Genomic DNA, 20511 nt, shown 5'->3' with positions numbered 1-20511 from the left:
AATCCCACCGTCACTCCGGCCCTAGGCAACCACTGATTTGCTTTCTGTCATTAGAGATTAGCTTTGCCTTTTCTTGACCTATGTCTAAATGCGATCATACAGTCTACTTGTTTTGTGTCTGACTCCAAGGTGAATCTTTTTTAAATGAAGTAATGACTCTCTAATATCACATCCCGATTTTCATGTAGGGGATTTTCTTAAGCTGCGAAGCCCTTTATATAGAGAACATACCTATACACTAATTGAGGTAGAGCCTTTATTGGTTTTAAGGCAGACTGAACTTAACATTTACACTTCTGGAGCCATGGAGAGAAATAACAAGTTTTACGTAGGTAATTTCTTTGATGTGTCGATTTTCAGCCAATTGTAGGGATTTTTTGGAGCATCTATAATTCCATTCACATTAAATACAATATTATGATACACATTGTCTGATGGGTCCAGTAAGCACAATGATGAAGGTTTTGAGAATGATCTAATATTTAAAGATTAAAAACTAAACACCAGCTGTGTAAAAATCTCAATCACCAGAACACCAAAGTAGCTGGAATTCACTTTTCTCTTCCACTTTTATAATAGAGGCAGAACACAAGAAGAGAGACTAATATATAATACTCAATAGCTGTACCCCCAAATTTCTGATGGATCAGTGCTGAGCAGGAAGGAAGTCACTCTTGGTGATCTTACAGAACTCTGTCCTGATTAGCATTGTTCTGGTCAAAATACTGATGAATAGTTGGATTTAGTGGTTTTCAACTTTTTTTGAGGTCAAGGATCACCTTGAAAATCTGTTGAAAACTCTGGCCCCCTCTCCATAAGAAAAACGCTTATATACACAAAGTGTCATGTACAGTTTTAGGTAAATTACAGACTCCCTGAATCCAAGATTAAGAACTAGTGACTTAGATAAAAACACAGAAGGGACACTTAACAAATGTGTGGATGCCTTCCTCCTGGGGAGAATGATTACTATGTTGTAGGACTCAAAATGATCTCGATAGCCTGAAAGCTAAGCCGAAATCAGACAGGAATGGAAGGGAAAGTCCAGATTTAAAAATATAGAGTACATGTTGCCCATGAAGAAACCTTAGCTGGGCAAGGCTGGGAAGTAGGCGAGGTTAATCTGAAATGGTATCTTTGGATCTCTCCTTTCAGTGCCCTTCCTGGCCATCTGGCATCTTAGTTTCCAAACACCCAGGATTCTCATGCACCTACTAGCTCAGTGACCCACTCAGCTCTGCATCCCTCAGGCATAATTCATTGCTCAGGACCTACCTCTACCCTTGCAACCACTTTATTTATTTTTTACAGATTTTATCTATTTATTTGAGAGAGAGAATGCATGCGAGTGGGGGGGAAGGGGCAGAGGGAAAGAATCTTCAAGCAGACTCCCCGCTGAGCACAGAGCCTGGATGTGGGGCTCAATGTCAGGACCCTGAGCTCATGACCTGAGCTGAAATCAAGAGTTGGACACTCAACGGACTGGGCTCTCCAGCCCCCCAACCTTGGCCCCATTTTAAAAAGCAGTTGTTGTGTGACCTGTTCTTGTCTAGTGACCATGATGTTTTATCATCCGGTGATGTCATTTGGATTGATAATGAGCGAGCTCTCTTTTTAAGAATATTTTACCTTTTGAAAGAGGACTCTTGAACACAGGGAATTCCTTAATCCAAAGAGTCTAAATGGTGGGATTTCAAGCACCGGAACAATCCCGAGGGGAGCTATTGCTGGGAAAAGGAGTCTTCTCGCATCAAACCATGTGGGTTTTCAGCTACGCTACCTACTTGTAAGGCCACTCGGGGTGAGTGCGAGTTTCATCTCGGTCGCCTCAGTTTTCTAGTAGCACATCCATAATATACCATGTATTTGTTTGTGATAAAGCCTGAGACCCTGTAAAATATGAAAGCGTAACAAAATTTTCACTAAAGTTTACTTGGGCAGAAAAGTGGGCTCATGTTAAAGAGCTTTCCAGCAAGGGAACCAAGCAAAGGTGGATCAGAAAATAAGTAATAGAAGAGATCATTACCCACACATTCTGATTGAACTTCAAATTATTTCAGTGTAATTCTCATTCAGAGAGGATACTACCGGATTTATTTTGCCATAGAGAGTTAAAATTTAAGTGGGTGGTCCCAATGAAATCCCAGGTTTCTTAACCATTCACTCTTCTCACTACCCAAAAAGATTTCCAGGAACTTCCCTCAGCTCTTTGTTTCTGTACTTAGCAACTGGGATATGCTAAAGTCAACAGAACAGCTTTTTGGCTGTAGGTATTTATTCTCCTCAAATTCATCTGTTTATTCAGTCATCCGTTGGGTATTAATGGATTGAACGGCTGCTATGAACCAGGTACTGTGGCCGGTGACACAATGATGAGCAGAATTAGAGCTACCTCTTGTCCCTGAGGAGTTTACAGCCTCGCTAACTATGACAATTTCTTGCATGTTATCAACAGTAGTGTACTGACAGCAGGCGAGGAAGGCTGGAATTTGTACTGCACAGGGGAGGGCCTCCAAATTATAGGCCTCCTTTCTCTGTGAGAAAAAGGGACTAAAACATAGTGATTCTTGACCAATAGCTAAGAAATCACGTGCACTGATATCTCCAATGGCCTTCAGAGTACCAGGTGACCTCTACCCCCAATACACACTGGGAAGTTCCTATTTGCAGCTCTTACCCTGGCCTTTGTGTAACTCGGGCTCGATGAGCTTTCAGTAAGAAAAGCTAGAAGAGCTAGGAGGGGGCTTTGGGAGAATAGCACTCAACCTTTTTCAACTGCAGCATACGTTGGGGGTCATAACACACACAATGGCCCACTCCTGACTCTGATGGGGTGGAGGGGGGAGATAATAAGAGAGTTACCTTCTTAGTTGGGGAGACAGGAAGGGGTAAACGTTTAAAAAGTTGCGTCATTCCTATGTATCCCCACCCAATCCCCAGAGGAGACTCCCTGAGAGAAAATAATCTATCTGCCTGAGATTATACCGAGTCGACTAGATCCCAGTGTAATGCTCTTTCAACAGCAACAAATTAATATCAGTGAAACAAACCCAAAGTTGTAGTAATAAAAGATTGTTTTACAATGTCTATGTGCTGGAAAACAGGTCAGAGGGTCTCATGAAAGCTTCAAACCAATCAATAATCAATAATCTTGTCTTTGAAGCTTTGGTTTCAACAAGACAAAACAAAACAAAGGCTTAGAGATGTTACCGAAGGTTGCAGGAAACCAAAAACAAACCACCAAAGTAAAGAAAAGCAGGTGGGGGGGGAGGGCGAAGGTGTACAACTACCAGGTTATCATCAAAATGCCACAGTACTTTCCATTTGGTCCAGTTTTTGACTAGAGGCAGACAGAAAATGGACCAGGATCCGGGAAAGCTCCATTCCTCTGGCTCTGGGTATTTTCTCAACTGTAACATGGGAGATGATTTTTTGCCTTCTTAAAGGCTGCAGTGGAGAATGGATTATAAATGTTTGTGAACTATATAGTGTGGTAGAACTATACTGTTGTAAAAACCACATCCCCCGCTAATTGGTTCAATACTCTTTTTTTCTCTTGACCAGAGATTCTTAACCTTTTGGGGAGTCACAGATCCCTCTGAGAATCTGGTGAAAGCTACAGAAAGAACCCTTTTCCCAGAAAAATGGACATACAAACGTCTGCAATTTCAGGCAGTCAGAACTGTGACACTGGAGCCACAGAACCCAAAGTAAAGAGCCCCCACACCGTATCACACTTGCCCGCAGACTGACCTGGGGGCGCGACAGCGTGACATGATACGGAAACAGCAGCAGACACAGCCATGTCATGATCTCACTGTAGTTGACGGAGTTAAGAAATGGGGAAATCGGAACACAGGGGTCATTCGGTTAAACTGCTAAGTCAAAGATTATGAAGTAAAATGCTGATTTACCCTGAGTATCACAGAAACTCCCTCAAATTGTGGATTCCCTCCAAGAGATACTTACACTTTTTTCCCACTGTTCCTATTTACCTGCATCTTTCAGCTTATATTCAGTTAAGCTTACAACTGAAATTCTCATCTTTCTTGAGTTCATTTGGAAGCAACTGTAAAACCTGCTGACCTTGAATCACCTTCATCTCTACTGGGTTTCCTATATGAACAGATAACAATCTGATCAGTATCCAAGGCCATTAATATCCTTATAATATATAGTTGATATTTATAAAATGCCAGTAGCCTACAAATTAACTGAGGCTTGGTTTCATCTGTTTCTTATTAAAGAACTAAGATCAGTTTTCTTTCACACCCAAAAAGCCGATTACCTCAGATAAGAAAGTCAGTGTTTATGAAGAGTAAATGCCTTCGGACCTAACAGGCCCGATTAGATGAGATACGACTTTACTCTCTGTTCACGGCTAAAAACCACTGGAAAGAAATTATTTCCCCTGTCATCAATTCTACCCTGGCATTCAATAAACAAACGTTTAGTTGCATAAGAAGATGCTTCCCTGATTAACATTTGTAAAGATCAGCACCCAAAATATTTATGTAAAGGTTTTACATTATCAACGACACCATTTGTGTTTACAGAACTCATTTCAGCTACTGGCGGTTAAGTCTCTGACCCACAATTAATGCAAGTTTGTGGGCTCACTAGGATCACTTATTTTAAGCAATATTTGCAGCATGAGATTCGAATTAAAAAAATAATTTGGAGTCACTTGGAGTTCATTAGATTTTATGACAACAGCAATCATTTACGTTGTTTCCCTAAATTGAGATCAAGGTTACACTTATTTTCTTTGCTCACAATTAATTAGCAATTCAGAAGATTACTATTTTTAAAGATTTTAGCTGCAGCTCAAGCTTCGCTAATTTTATTGACGTTAGAGCTAGCAAAACTGAGAAATGTCTTTATGGAGGATTTTAAGGCTTACATGGGATGTCTGATTTGAAAGAGAAACCGGGAGATTCTCGCAACATTTTATTTTTTGTTTCTGAAATACAAATCAAAATACATTTTTGTTACATATCACGTTAACAAGTTTGACATTTCTTCCCAATACAGGATGACTTAATATAGGTACTTTAAAACTTCTGTTTTAAAAACAATACATTTTATTTTGGAGGGAAAGAGCTCATTAAAAAGATACATGGATACACAGGCTCTTATTTTTCATTATTTTAGTGTTTAGGAATTCTAAACTTGGATAGCATGGCCTCCAACTGAAAATTTGGTCCTTTAAAATATATATGTATTCCTCCCAAAACAAAAAGATCGAAGCGTATTGTTGAAAAAACAGAAATTTTTGGTATAGGCCTCTGAGTGAGCTTGAGAGACAAGTTAGGATGTGTTTCAACTGGACAGTGGAACATTCAAGAACCTACTTAGAAACATGTGACAAACAGCGTGGTGCTATTGGGGTTGTTCTGCCTCAGAGGGGAGGGTGCTAAAGACGCACCAAAGCCACAGAACCAACTAACTCAAAATTAACCCAAATTCGGTATGGCATAATATACAACAAGAGTAGAACAATCTCAACAGTTATTCAATGCCTGGCAAGCTAGTTGTAAGCTTAGAACAAAGACCTCAGCAGGAACAATATTTGACACGTTTATAAGACTTTGAAGATGAAAACACTTCATTGTTCACAGACGATGGACTGTGCACAAGAACATGAGTTTCCAGGACACTGGGGACAACCACAGAAACATACACAGGAAGAATACATCCAAGCTGCTTAACCTTCCACCATTCTCTTGAGTATTAAACCCAAACCACCTCTGGCCACTTGCAGGGGTGTCTTTTCTTCTTTATTCTCAATGTAAATGCTTGCTCCTTGGGACACCAGCAGTTTCGCTTCTTCCACTCTCTCCTCGTCACAGGCTAAGTGTCTGAAATTGAGGACCACAAAGACTGATTACTCCCTACCGATTCTATGTAACAATGAGAATTTCCTGATAGGTGGTCTGAACTGCATATTACTAGGTGGTATAATATTAGAATATTTAGTTAGGAAAGGAAAGATCGATTTGCATGGGAAAGACTGTTCGTAAGCTAAAATTCCGTGGAACAGCCTTATGGTACCAGATCACGTATCGTAATTCTGGACACACAACCATCGAAGAAGGGATCTAAATGCCAGCCTAAGAACAGCTTCCATATTTTATGGAGATCAGAGTAGTCTGCCCCAAAGGCACCCAATACTTCGGGGCTATAATTTAGAAAAGCCCCAGCTCATAATCTGCTAACAGCAATTTGTGTGGTTAGAATTTTGGAAAAGCAGTTTAAAAGGTGTTGTTATCTCATTTGATCCTTACATCCACCTTGTAAGTTAACATGGTGGTAATTATCCCCACTCTACAGTTGAAATTGTGGCAGAGGTCGAAGTCCTTACCTTTGTTGACAGGGCTGGGCGGTAACTGAGGGGGAAACCTCAGCAGGCACTTACGGTTTATCAGGCAGGGTATCAAGCGCTTTACCTGTCATGTTATCTAAGCCTCACAACGATCTAGTGAGGAAGGAATTATTATCCTCATATTACAGGTGCGAAAATTAAGGCTCGGGAAGGTTAAGTTACTTCTCCAAGTTACTTAATGTATGTATTTAATATAGTTGGTTAAGTGGCTGAGTTTGAGTTGAGTAAACAGCATCTAGCTATCCCCAAATCCTAGGCTCTTTCCGGGACCCTGTCCTGCCTGACTCCTAGGTTTCTTCCTTGTTATGGAGAAAAGAGCTAGCATGGGCAAGTCTTTCTAAACAGAGTCACTTGGGACTAAAGAAAAGATTTTTAAAACGAAGAGTTAAGAAAACAATACTTGAAAAAGACTGAATCTCACTTTAGACTAAAAAGGAGACTCAGAATTTCTGGTTCAAAAAAGTCACCACTCACTAAGGAAGAAAAATAGCCACGTACTGCAGAAAAAAATACCAAGGCAGAGGATGGCCTCAGGTCATAGGCATGAATCAATTCCAGATGGATCTAGTTACATGAAGAACAGGAACTCTCAACCAAAACCAATGCAATGTCTTTGTTTTTTGTTTTTTGTTTTAAAAACCTACAATAAAATACAGGTAAATATTTAACTAATTTCAGGGTGAGAAAGGACTTTCCAGTCATGAGGGAAGATTAATAGGTCTGACTACTTAGAAGCTGAAAAACTTCTGTTCTTTAAAAAAAATAATGAACATGAAAAGACAAACTGGGAAAAAAATAGTTTCGACTAACACAGCAAGCTAATATTTTTAGCACGTCAAGTCAAGTGCACTTAAAAAAAAAAATCACAAAAAATAAATTAATTCCCTGAAAGCAGAGAAAGGGACACACAAAAGGTTCTAATTTAGAGCAGAAATCTAATTAGTTGGAGGCATTAAAAGATGTTTCACTTCGCTGATAATAAAAAAATGCAAATGACAACTTGAAATACCACGTCTGATATAACAGAAGGCTATTTTCCGTGTTGGTGAGGGGGTAACAGGCATTCTCAAACCTGCTGTCGGGCGGGTACAGCGATGCAACTCCTCTGGAAGCAATGTGGCAATATATAGCAATAGTCTCAAGATGTGTGTATTCGTTGACTCAGCAGTCCTACTTCTAGGAGACTATACTAAGGTAATAATCAACAATATGGCCAACGATTTTTGTATAAACTTGGTCAATGTAGCATGATTTATATTCATGGAAAACTCAAAAAAGCTTAAACAATACAGAGGAATGATTAAATCCTGGCACATCCATAAAATGGAATTGTATATAGCCATTCAAAAATGTTTTAAAAACATTTAATAAAAAAAATATTTAATAACATTGGAAAATGCTCACAATATACTATGAGGTTAAAGGAACAGGATATAATTACATACATAGTATGATCCCAATTTTGCAAAAAAACTTTTTTAAATATGCATATTTGCATACAAAAGAATGGGAGGAAATATATGAAAAGTACAGAGGCAATTTTAACTTTTATCCTTATACTTTTGTGTTCATACACATGTATTATGATTATAAGCAGAAAAAAAAGAAACGACGTGTGAGAATTAGTGCAAGCAGGCTAATGTCAAGGAGAGCACAAATGACTGCTACTTGTCACTTACAGAGGAGTGTTACCCTCAGTGTCTTGGATATTTGTGGATGCTTTGTAGTACAGAAGGATATGAATCATCTTCAAGTTACCCTTGGCTGCCGCCCGGTGCATTGCTGTGGCCTCATAATGGTCCTTAGCATCTGGATTAGCCCCGCCTTCCAGTAACATGACAGCGATCTGGAACCCCGGGGAAGAAAACAATGCAGACGTCTAGTTGTGTTTGTGTACAGGTTCGGAACTCAAGAGGAGCAGCCAAGGAACGGGAGCCTACCTCGTGCCTGTTTTTGGAAGCTGCGTAATGTAGGGGGGTACAGCCATTTTGGTTGATGGCATTCACTTGAGCACCTTTACCCAGAAGGGCTTTTACGATCTCATCCCGGCCGGCAGAAGCAGCAATATGAAGAGGAGACCAACCTGCCTATGAAAGAGGTAGGGGGTACAAAAAAGAGGGGGGAAGGCACAGGGATTAATGCTGACATGTACGTAGGGTTTACAAAGAGCTGTGTGTGAATGATTTAAAAAAAAAAAATAACCTTCTTTTCCCCTCATTTAACACTGCAGAAAATTTGGAAAGTAGATGTATATAGGAGGGACGCCAAACCACCCATAATCCCGTAACACAGAAATAATGATATAAGAGTAATTCTAATGTGTTTTCCAATTGGGATTATAGGATATAAAGTTCTGTGAGTTGCATTTCCCACAATGTCCACTTCTTGCCTTGTTGTGAGAATTTTCTGTCCTTTGGATTCTTGACTTTATTGGTTGCATATTATTTTATTAATATGGCTACGCCTACTGTATTCAACCAATCCTACACTGAATTGTTTTTATTTCTTTGCTATTATAAATATTCCTTCAGTGAGCATCCTTGAAAAGGCATCTTTGCCTACAAAACATTTCCATCCTTATTCTTCACCAAGTTTTATCTTAATATAACCAATACCATTACAATAAATCTCTGTGTAACAACAACAAAAGGATACCCAGGCCCTGAGTATTCAGGCAATGCTCACACAAAAAAAGCCTTCCAACATAATAAAAAGGATTTGTAGTCTTGTAGCCTTAATCTGCATGTTAACCTTAAATTATGGGGTATGAGTGGCAGAACCAACATTCTAAAATAATGCACCCACTAGACCTGTGTGAGGTCACCAAGGCCCTGCTGTAACTAACTGCCTAGTCATAAAGATTACAATTTTGTTTGTGAGCTTGATACTCAGTCCTCAGTAAACACCAGTCTGGAGTTTAAAGATAACCGGGCCTTTATCAACTCTGCCTAGGACTCACATCATCTTTATCATTCACTGGCACTCCAAGTTGCAGCAAGAATTCCACAATTTCTGTATGTCCGGCTGAGCATGCCCAGTGCAACGCGGTTCTGCTGTCCTGCATGGGAAACAGAGAAGCAAGACGGTCGACATTCTTGAAGAGAAATAGAAGAAGGAAGGCAAGAATGCCAAAAAAGATTAATACTGGGGCCAGCAAGCCTATAGTTTGGGAACAAGAAATGGAGAGCACGGGATCCTCGGGTAGGTAAACTTACACCATATTACTTACTATTGTAAGAGAGACCAAGGTTTCAGTAACATGGGGGAGAACCCATTGATGAATGTAATTCTGGGCAGAATCCGGCCTTGAAAGCAGTTGAGCACGAGACTGATTTCACTGCTTTGGCAGAAATAGACCTTTGGCTATTTACTGTGACGTTATTTATGTACTGTTATGCCAGGCACTCTGCTGGGAGTTTTGCAGTCATTGTCTCATTTAATCTCCATGATCCTGCACAGTGGACATTATCCCCATTTTCCAGATAAGGAAACTAAGACTCCTCAGGCTAAACAACTTGTCCAAGGTCACACAGCTAGTAAATGGTGAAACTGGGCCATAAACCCGTCTGACATTGAAATTTCCAGATGTTCTGGAAAGAATGAATGAACCTTATGGGAAAGAAACGTTCATAAAACTAGTTGAGATTATCTATAGATTCATTTAAAAAGCATACCACACACAAAATTAGAGAGCAACATTACTTTAAAAAGCTAATAAGCCAGGAGTTAGCTGTGTTTCTCAAAGGGAATTTCTTTTTTTGCAGTGACAGCTGTACTTCTTAGCTCTATGGAAAAGAAAGTGGTATTTTAAACTTTATTACAAAAGAATTCAAACACATAAAAATAGAGAGACTATAACAGAAACCCATATGTCTATCACCTAGATTTAATATTTTGCCATATTTGCCTCACTTCATTTCCTCGATGAGGTTTTTAAAAACAAATCCTAAATATCATGATTTTTCATCCTTAAATATTTCAGTATCTAAAGAATAAGGATGCTGTCCAACAGAGCTATGAGGCCATTATCACACCTACCAAAATTAACACTAACTCCTTGATAACATCTAAAAGTTGGTATTCAGATTTCCCCAGTTGTCCCCCAAATGTTTTTTAATAGTTAGCTTGTTTCAATCAGGCTCCATACAAGGCCCGTAATTTGCATATGACCGTGGGTTCTTAAAGTCGCTTGACCTGGAATAGCTTCCCTCTTTTTTATTCCACTGACTCAATGAAGAATAGATTATTAAATCTTAATTTGACATTATTAACTTAAATTTCAAGTATTAAATATTATCAGACCATCATGAAGGTAAATTAGGTAAAGGTAAAGCCATTTTCAGGTTGAGCAATAAAGAAAAGTCCCATGAGTCAGTCTCCTGACTTTACTCTTCCCAAAGACACAAAATGGAGATCTGTAAATCCCTGACACTGTATTGCTTAGTGCTTAGCATGGTACCTGTCATAAAGAATGCAATCTATAAATATTTGTTGGCTTGCTGAGGTCACCGTGAATCTTTCTAGAAACTCGGGGTGAAAGCATGAGGGTCCTTTGAGCAGAAACACTTCCCAAAGTCCATTCACTTTTGTTCTGCCTCTGCCTAGGAATGCCCGTTCACTGCCCCAGGAAAATCCCACTCATCCTTCAAGATCTAACCAACCTTCCCTCCTCTGCAAAACCTTTTCAATTATCACAACATTCGCTCTTTTAAGGGAGATTAAATCAGGTCCTGCCATTCTGTGTTCTGAAAGCACCACGTAAACTTCTCTCCAGAGTAGTCAGCACACTTTGTTACCGGACGTGTGATTTGGGGTTACTTTATTAACGTCTGCTTCTTCCACTCGACTGTATCCCCAGCTCCCAGCAAACTGCCTGGCACAGAACTGGCGTTCGGTTACACGTGTTTCATGGAATAAAACGACGAGTAAAAAGTAAAGAAACCCATTAAAAAAAATAAAAAAAGCTTTCCTCCACGGGTAGCTCAAAGATTGGGCATTTCTGAGAAACGCGGTAAACGTTCTAGAAATATCCAAAATTCAGCGAGCTAAGTACCGCCCCTCCTCCCCAAAATATTTGAGGTTTGCGGGGCTAGCTCCCGCCGCCCGATTCCGAGTCCTGAGGTAACCCCAGCTAAGGATGGGGCGGCCGGGGCGGGGATCTGGCCCTTACGGAACCGGCCTCCCCTGGGCCAGGCCAGGCAGCCACCCTGAGCCTCGTCGACGCCGCCGCCTGCGGAGAGGCCCCAGCGCTGCTTTACCTGGTCAGTCCTAGTAGCCAGGGATTTATCGGCCAGGATCCTCTCCTTCAACTCCTCCAGCTTCCCGCTGTAGGCCAGGTTGCAGACCATTAGGTTAGACACACACCCCTCCATGTCTCTTTCCCAGGATCTCCGTGAAGCGCGACCCACTGCCGCCTCACGTCGCCAGCTATGACTGCCAATCAAAAGAGCCGGCTGAGTTCCACCAATCACTGGTCTTCCTCGTTCCTTTGCTTCTTTCCCACCCCGGGGAGCCTCTGGGAGTTGCAGTTTGAGCGCGGTTCTGGGCGGGGAGGCGCCTTTACCGCTCTCTCCGACTCTGCCCCTAGCAGCGCGGAACTACAGGTCCCAGGGTCCCTTGCGGCCGCCGTAGTCAAGTGGCCGGTGGAATTGGCCCAGGATGACAGCTGGAGAATGGAGTCAGGTACGGGGAGCGGCTTCGTGTGGAACCGGGGTGGGTGGTCGCTGTTGGGCCATTGAGTCGGCCGCGAGAAACGGGTGCGGGGTCCTGGCAAGAGAGTTATGGGAGCCTGAGGGTCCTGTCCCACGGGGGCCCTGACCTGCAGTGGCAGGCGGAAGGGACAACAGTAGGAGCTGAGGACTACCTCCTGGGCTCGTGCGGGTGGCGGCGGCTACCCTCCCCCTCCCTGCCGCCGCCAAAGGAGTGGAAACAAGTAGGGGTTAATTATTCTGACATCTCGGCGGAGTGGCATCAGGGCAGAATTCTGTCACAGCAGTGATAGCATATGACTCCGTAGTAAGGTGATGTGCCAGGGTGATGCCAAAGGCAGGGTGTGAGGCCATAGGAGCCACTTGATATCTAATTGACCTCGGTGAGTCCATGGCCTGGTGACATCACAACTTGATGAGAGTCATCTTGATACTGTGGTATGGTGTTGGCCCTTTAATGTCATGATAATAATGATGACACCGAGGCTTTGCTAGAAATATTAAGCTAATAGTGTTTCTATTTATGGAAATCCCAAAGAGATGCAAGGCTTATCCTTTATAGGGCATATCCAAGAGGGCTTTATGCCAAAACTAGGTAATGATAAGAATACACTCAAGAAAGAGACTGATTATGTTTATATTTATCCTGTTATGGTGTAGAGCAGGGCTTGGCAAACTTTCTGTGAAGCGCCAGATAGTAAATAGTTTAGGCGTTGCAGGCCAAAAGGCAGAATTGCGGATAATTTATAGGCACTTATATAACAAGAGAGAAAACAAATTTCAACAAATGTTTATTGATGAAATCCAAAATAAAACAATAGTTGAGTACTTTTTTTTTTTTTTTTGTTATACAGGACTACTAGTAGAAATAATGGAATTCTTTTGGGGGGGATAACATTTTATTTAATTGGGGCTCACAGAGTTCCCCATCTTAAAAATCATGTCAAGTGTTCATCTGTTAATGCTGATCTGTAATGAGATTTTCTTATTTCATCTTTGTAAATGTCTTTTCACAATGATAGGTACTGCCAAATACTGATATCAACCCACGAGCATATTCTTGTTAATTTTTATTTGATTTTTAAAATTTCCGAATAGCTTTAGCTTTATAGAAAAATCGCAAAGGTAGTACAAAATTCCTGTGTACCCTTCACCCAGTTTCCCCTACTGTTCTTTTCTTATTTTTAACAGCTTTATTGAAATGTATTTTATGTACCATAAAATTCACTCAGTTCAAATGTATAATTAAATGATTTTTTAGTAACTTTACTGAGTGGTGCAACCATCACCATAATCAGTCTTAGAACATTTTCACTCCCCCAATAAGATCCTTCATGCTCATTTATAGTTAAATCCTTGTTCCCACTCCCAGCCCCAGGTAATGACTAATCTACCTTCTGTCTCTATAAAGTTGCATATTCTTGACATTTCATCTAAATAAAATCTTACAATATGTGGTCTTTTGTGCCTGGCTTCTTTCACTTAGCATGGTATTTTTAAGGTTCATCCATATTGTAGCATGTATCAGTACCTCATTAATTTTTATTTCCAAACAGTATTCTATTTTATGGATATAACACACTTTTTCTGTCTACTCAGTAGTTGATAGGTTGTTTCCAATTTTTGGCTATTACTACTAATGTTAGCTGCTAAGAACATTTGTGTACAAGTCTGCCCGTGGACCTGTGTTTTCATTTCTTATTGGTAGATACCTAAGGGTGGGATTACTGGGACATATGGCAAATTTATGTTTAACTTTTCGTGAAACTGCAAAACTGTTTTCCACGATGGCAGCACTATTTGCTTTTCTGCCAGCAATGTAGGAGGGTTTCTGTTTCTCCAAATCCTTGCTAACATTTGTTATTGTCTGTCTTTTTATCATAGCCATTCTAAATGGGTGTGAAATGATAACTCATTGTGGTTATAATTTGTATTTCCTTAATGACTAATGATGATGAGCATCGTCTTGTGTGCTTATTAGCCAGTTGTGTATCTTCTTGGGTGAAGTGTCTGTTCACATATTTTCCCCATTTTTGAATTGAGTTATTATCTTTATTGTCTTTTTATTGTTGAATTGTAAGAATTGTTTATACCTTCTAGATACAAGTCCTTGCCAGATATATGATATGTGGATATTTCTACTAGCCTGTTGCTTGCCTTTTCATTTTCTTAATGGTGTCTTTTGAAGTGCAAAGGTTTTGAATTTTGAGGAGTTCCAATTTATAATTTTTTCTTTTGTGAACCATGCTTTTGGTGTTTTACATTTTTTAAAGTGTACAGTTTATTATTAATGTATTTTAGAGTTGTGTTACCATCAACACAATCTTATTTAAAAGATTTCCATCACCCCAGAAAGAAACCCTGTGCCCATTTTCAGTCACTCCTCATTGCTACTCCCAACCTTAGGCAACCAATAATCTATTTTCTGTTTCTATGGATTTTCATTTTCTGGGTTTTCATACAAACAGACACAGTATGTGGTCTTTTGTGTCTACCTTCTTTCACTTAGCATGTTTTTGACCTTTATCCAAATTTTACTATGTAGCAGTACTTTGTTCCTTTTTATAGCTGAATAATATTCCATTGTATGGCTATACGATATTTTATTTATCTGTTCATCAGTTGATGGGAATTTGGGTGGTTTCCACCTTTTGGTTGTTATGAATAATGCTCCTATAAACATTTGTGTGCAAGTTTCTGTGCAGACATGTGTATTCATTTCTTTTGGTACATATCTAGGAGTAGAATTGCTAGGCCACAGGGCAGCTCTGTTTAACCTTGTGAAGAACTGCCAAACTGTTTTCTACAACAGCTGCACTGTTATACAGTCCCACCAGCAATGTATGAGGGTTTCAATTTCTCCATCTCTTTACCAACACTTGTTAATGTCTGTCTTTTTGATTATAGTCATTCTAGTGGGTGTGAAGTGGTGTATCATTGTGATTTTGTTGTTTTGACTTGTTATGGGAAGTATGTAAAGCATGTTGACGTTACTTTTGGTTCAAACAGTGGCAGTTGTTGAAATGACTTTTCTACAATGTAAGTTTCACAAAGAAGTGCTGTTTTGCCTTGTTATTTTAGATTGAATTAATTAAGAAACCTTATCAAGTCTGCAGCAGAAGCTCATTTCCAGGGCCATTCAGTGTTTGATAAGAGTGGCTGAGGGCAGTTTGTCCAACAGTTTAAAAATGTAAAAATCATTCCTACTTTGTTTCCCAGATGAAAAACATGAGTGGTCTTAATCTGGCCTGCCAGATGCAGTTTGCTGATGGTGGGTCTAGAGTGAGTGTCCCGTATGTAGTAGGTGTTCAATAAATATCTTGTTAATTACAGAGATACAGCAGGCTGGTTGTGTGGTATTCACACAGGATTGAATATAGTAACATTTTACCTTAATAATACATCAAGGAATTGGATTCGATTGCTAAGAACAGCTGGAAAAACAACTCTAAGTACCTCTCCTACTGAGTGACTTGTTTGGGTTATCTTCTTTTATAGATGGTGTCTTGTACTTTTATTTATTTTTTAATTTATTTTATTTTTTCTTTTGCTACCATATGGCAGTTAACTTTCAATTTTGAGTCCCTTGAGGCTAAGGGTAAGGTAACCCTTGACTTTTTGAAGGCTGAAAGACAAACAGATCTATAAGGGAGAAGGTTTCTTTTGTCTCTGGCCCCAGGTTATGGAGGAACAAGGTGGTGACTGTTTATCAAGAGTCAAAGGAGGCCCCTATTAGGGACTGACTCCCTTGTTGCTCATATGATCGAATGTTTCCTGTTGCCTTTTCTACGTGGTCACCTAGATTTTAGGTCCTAGAACAAGCCAGATTCATCTTCTGGACTTTATAAGGCTAAGAATAACTAACATTTATCAATCACATGTGTCAGATACTGGTCTTATATCTCATTTAATCCTTCACAACAATCCTACGAGGTAGGTACTATTATCCCTCCAGTCCCCACCTATTTAAAAATGAGAATGCAGGTTCAGAGAATCGAAGCAATCTAACATGCCTAAGGCCACACGATTTAGTAAAAGTTGGAGCTAAAATTGAAATCTGGGCCTAACACCCTAGCATTTAACCACTGCAACATAGTGCTCAATATTGCTGAAAATGAAATTATATATAAATGAAAACCTCAGATAAGGCAACACTAATTCCTATAGCTCTTCAGGCTGTAACTCTACCTCTGATAGTAAGAAAATGACATGTTTTTCATGCTCTAGAGTAATGCTGTTGTATAGAACTCTTTGTGATGATGGAAAAGTTCTATTATCTATACTGTTCTAGTATGGTAATGTTAACTTTAAAAATAAAACTGTTGGGGCGCCTGGGTGGCTCAGTCGGTTAAGTGTCTGCCTTTGGCTCAGGTCATGATCCCCAGGTCCCAGGGTCCTGGGATCGAGCCCAGCATCGGGCTCCCTGCTCTGCAGGGAGCCTGCTTCTCCCTCTCCCTCTGCCTGCTGCTCTGCCTACTTGTGCTCTTTCTCTCTCTCTCTGTCAAATAAATAAATAAAATCTTTTAAAAAATAAAAAAATAAAAATAAAATAAAACTGTCAGTTACTTTAACAGCAAAAATGGGTTTATTCAGGAATAGCAGAGAATCACAATTCAGGACGTGCAAGCTACAGCAAAACCATAGGCAAGTCTGGAGAACAAAGGAGAAGAATGTGGTTTTATAGAGGAAAGCGGGGAGTTGGGAGGACCTGTTATACGCAAAAAGCCCATTGGAGTAAACTGGGAGTTTGACGTATAGTGGCTTTTTACTGGTTGAGTTGTGACAGTCTCTCATTGGCTGGGCCATTTCCACCCAAGGAGAAAATCTTTCTTCCTCCTGCTGGGATAATAAAGGAAGGCTTCTTCCTGTTGGGAATACAAGATAGGTCTCTTTCTGTTGGGGGTCTGCTACTGACAAGTGGTAAGGTGTGAGAGTTCCCCCTTCTGGCCTCTTGACTCCATTTTACTGATGTTTCCCTGTATTAATTTTCACAACAGCCACTAGTCCCATTGAGCACTTGAAATGTGTCTAGGAACTAAATTTTAAATTTCATTTAATTTTAATTATTTTAAATTTGAACAGCTTCATGTGGCTAGTGGTTATAATTTTGGACAGTGCAGAGAGAGGCAATTTCCCCTCCTGTGCCCCTTTCTAATCATCGCTAAATATTTTACTCAATGCAAATACTCTTTTCATAGCACAACTGGAAATGAATATATTCTATAGTGAAACAAACTTGAGGACACCTTACACAGGGTGAATGCAAATCAGTGAACTGTGTAACAGTCTCAGGAATACGTCCTGGGTTACCCAGAATGAAACTCCTCCATCCCTACCACTTACTGGATAAAGTTTGAATGACTGGCCTGAAGACATTTTGCAATTCATAATTCATTGTTTGAAGATGTAATTCATTTATGTGGCTTATTGCAAACACTTCACAATTGCCAGTTGCCTGGTTTAATAGGAGATGTTTTAATCTGTGGCTATAATATTTTTTTAAGCACATGTTTTGATGTTACAGATAAATGTCTTTGGTATTATATGTCACTGGCCTATATACACCTTCCCCATTTAAAATCTATCCCTTTGTACAACCAACTATTATAATAAAACATTTTATTTACTTATTCTTGGGTTTTAGCTTCCACATTCTTGTTTCTAAGTTATTCTGTAAGTGGTTTCTTTTTTTAACTTTTAAAAAATCAATAATAAAAGACTCACCTATTGTAGAAATAGTACAGAAAAACTCTGTATATTCTTCATCCAGTTTGCCCCAATCATATGATTTTATGTAATCATAATACAATATGAAAAGCAGGAAAATGATGTTGGAATGATGTGTGTGTACAGTTCTGTGTTACTTTATCACATGAGTAGATTTGTGTAACCATCATGGCAATCAAGATACAGAAATATTCCATCACTAGAAGGCTACCCATTTATGGTCACACCCACCACTTACCCCAGACAATCACTAATGTGTTCTCCTTCTCTATAATTTTGTCGTTTTGAGAATTTTATATAAATGGAATCAAAAAGTGTGTGACTTTTCCATTTTTTTACTTCATAATTTTACTTCAGATCCATCCAAGTTGATAAGTGTATCAATAGTTTCTTCTTTTTTATTGCTGAGAAGTATTCCATGCCTTGGATATACTAAAATTAGCGTGAAGCTCACCCCTTCTCCTATTGAGGGACATTTTGGTTATTTCCAGTTTGGGGCTATTACAAATAAAACTGTTACGAACATTTGAGTATAGGATTTTGTGTAGACCTAAATTTTTGTTTCTCTGATGTAAATGCCCAGGAGGACAATTGCTGGGTCCTATGGTAAGTGTATGTTTAGTTTTTAAAGAAACTGACAAACAATTTTACCATTTAATATCCCTACTGGCAATGTATGAGCGATCCAGTATCTCTGCCTCCTTGCTGGTACTGGTAATGTCACTGTTTTCAGTTGAGCCATTCTGATAGGTGCATAGTGATTAATAACTTATTGTGGTTTTATTTGCATTTCTGTAATGGCTAAGCAGAGTCAACATTTTTTTATGTGTTTATTTGCCACCCCCGTATCTTCTTCAGCGAAATGTTTCTTCGTGTACTTTGCCCATTTTCTAACTGCATTGTTTGGGTTTGGTTTTTGTGTGTGTGTGTTTTAAACTGTCAGGTTTTGAGAGTTGTGTGTATAGTCTAGATACAAGTTGTTTGTCATATACGTAATATGCAAGTGTTCTCTAGCAGCCTATGGCTTGTCTTTTCATCTTATTAATAGGATTTTTCATAGAGCAAGAACTTAATTGCGATGGTGTCCAATTCATTGATTTCTTTTTTCTTTTCTGGATTGTGCTTTTGTTGTACTGTCCAACTCTTCATCAAGCCCTGCATCTCAAAGATTTTCTCCTGGATTTCTTATAAAAGTTTTCTAGTTACATTTAAGTCCACAGTCCATTTTCATGTAATTTTTGTATATAGTGTGAGGTTTGAGTTGAGATTAATTTTCTAAACTACAGATACCCAATTGCTTCAGCTTCATTGAATTGCTTTTGTACTGTGGTAAAAAAAAAAAAAAATGAGTATGCTGAATTCGTATAGGCCTATTTCTGGGTTTTCTGTTCTGACTCATGTGTCTATCTATGTGTCTGTCGCTCTGCCACACCGCAGAGTCTTAATTACTATAACTCTATAATAAGTTTAAAAAATGGGTAGAGTGATTCCTCCTACTTTATTACTTTTTAAATATTGTTTCTTTCTTTTCCTTTTCCTATATGTTTTAGAATAATCTTGCCTATATCTTAAAAAAATTGCTATGATGTTAATAGGAATTATAGTAGACCTGTATATCAGTTTGGGGAGAACAGATATCTTTACTATGTTGAGTTTTTCAATTCGTGAATGGGGACTGTCTCTCCATTTATTTAGATTTTCTTTTATTTCTTTTCTTGGCATTGTGTCGTTTTCAGCATACAAGTCTCGTACATATGTTTTGAGAATTATAACTATTTCATTTATTTGAGTGATTCTTAATGGTATTGTATGTTTAACTTTGGTTTCCATGTGTCCATTGCTAGTGTATAGTAATGCAGATGATTTTTGTATGATGATCTTGCACCCTGCAATGTTGCTGAATTTGCTGACTAAGTTCTAGGAGGTTGTTTTGTGTTTGTTTGTTTTGGTTGATTTCTTCAATTTTCTTTGTAGACCATCTTGTCATCTGCAAGTAGGGACAATGATATTTCTTCCTTTTTATTTGATATGCTTTTTATTTATTTTTTCTTCCCTTATTGTTCTGTCCAGGACTTCTAGTATGTTGAATAGCAGTGGTGATAGCTGAACCCTTGCCTTGTTTCCAGTCTTAGCAAAGAAGCAGTCAGTCTTTCAGCATTAAGTATGATGTTAGCTGTAGGTTTTTCTTTCTTTCTTTTTTTGTAGATATTCTTTTTTTTTTAAAGCTTTTTTTTTTTTAAGATTTTATTTATTTATTTGACAGAGAGAGAGACAGCGAGAGAGGGAACACAAGCAGGGGGAGTTGGAGAGGGAGAAGCAGGCTCCCCGCGGAGCAAGGAGCCTGATGTGGGACTCGATCCCAGGACCCTGGGATCATGACCTGAGCTGAAGGCAGTCGCTTAACCGACTGAGCCACCCAGGCGCCCTTGTAGATATTCTTTTGAAAGTTGAGGTAAAGGGTGCGTGAGTGGCTCAGTCGGTTAAGCGTCCAACTCATGATTTCGGCTCAGGTCAAGTCATGATCTTACGGATTCTGGGATCAAGCCCCATGTCAGGCTCCATGCTCATTGGGGAGCCAGCTTGATATTCTTTCCCTCTGCCCCTCCTCCACCCTCTCTCATTCTCAAATAAACAAATCTAAAAAAAAAAAATAAAGCTGAGGCAATTCCCTTTCAATGTTCTAAGCATTTT

General features: G+C 39.4%; 2 protein-coding genes across 3 annotated transcripts in view; one reads left to right on the top strand and one right to left on the bottom strand.

Moving 5' to 3' along the window:
- Positions 1–1435: 1435 nt before the first annotated feature.
- Positions 1436–11817, bottom strand: PSMD10 (proteasome 26S subunit, non-ATPase 10). 2 transcript variants are annotated; one of them, XM_032392749.1, is made up of 5 exons: positions 11644–11817; positions 9345–9443; positions 8326–8472; positions 8065–8231; positions 1436–5861 (listed from the first exon to the last, which is right to left on the bottom strand). In XM_032392749.1, exons 1-5 carry the CDS (start codon positions 11755–11757, stop codon positions 5708–5710), a joined length of 681 nt encoding a protein of 226 aa, XP_032248640.1. In that variant the 5' UTR covers positions 11758–11817; the 3' UTR covers positions 1436–5707. The 2 variants fall into 2 exon arrangements, with proteins under 2 accessions (XP_032248640.1, XP_032248641.1); XM_032392750.1 differs by having other exon boundaries at positions 8144–8231.
- The window catches only part of ATG4A (autophagy related 4A cysteine peptidase), a 55762-nt gene continuing 44731 nt past the window's right edge, over positions 9481–20511 (top strand). The window contains exons 1-2 of the mRNA XM_032392748.1: positions 9481–9586; positions 11771–12067. Coding sequence (XP_032248639.1) covers positions 11815–12067 — 253 coding nt within the window. The 5' untranslated portion in view covers positions 9481–9586; positions 11771–11814. The remainder of the gene's footprint in view (positions 9587–11770; positions 12068–20511) is intronic.

This window comes from Phoca vitulina, unplaced genomic scaffold, assembly GCF_004348235.1.
Source record: "Phoca vitulina isolate PV1807 unplaced genomic scaffold, GSC_HSeal_1.0 scaffold69, whole genome shotgun sequence".
NCBI classification, from domain to species: domain Eukaryota; kingdom Metazoa; phylum Chordata; class Mammalia; order Carnivora; family Phocidae; genus Phoca; species Phoca vitulina.
The sequence above is the reverse complement of the archived record's forward strand: the minus strand, read 5'-3'. Positions and strand labels throughout refer to the sequence as shown.

Coding starts and splice junctions, on each gene's coding strand:
- PSMD10 (XM_032392749.1), bottom strand. CDS start 11,757: ATGGAGGGGTGTGTGTCTAACCTAATGGTCTGCAACCTGGCCTACAGC. Junction 8,473..9,344: donor CAGTGAATGATAAAGATGAT/GTGAGTCCTAGG, acceptor CCTCTTTCATAG/GCAGGTTGGTCTCCTCTTCA. Junction 5,862..8,064: donor ACTGAGGGTAACACTCCTCT/GTAAGTGACAAG, acceptor CCTCAATTTCAG/ACACTTAGCCTGTGACGAGG.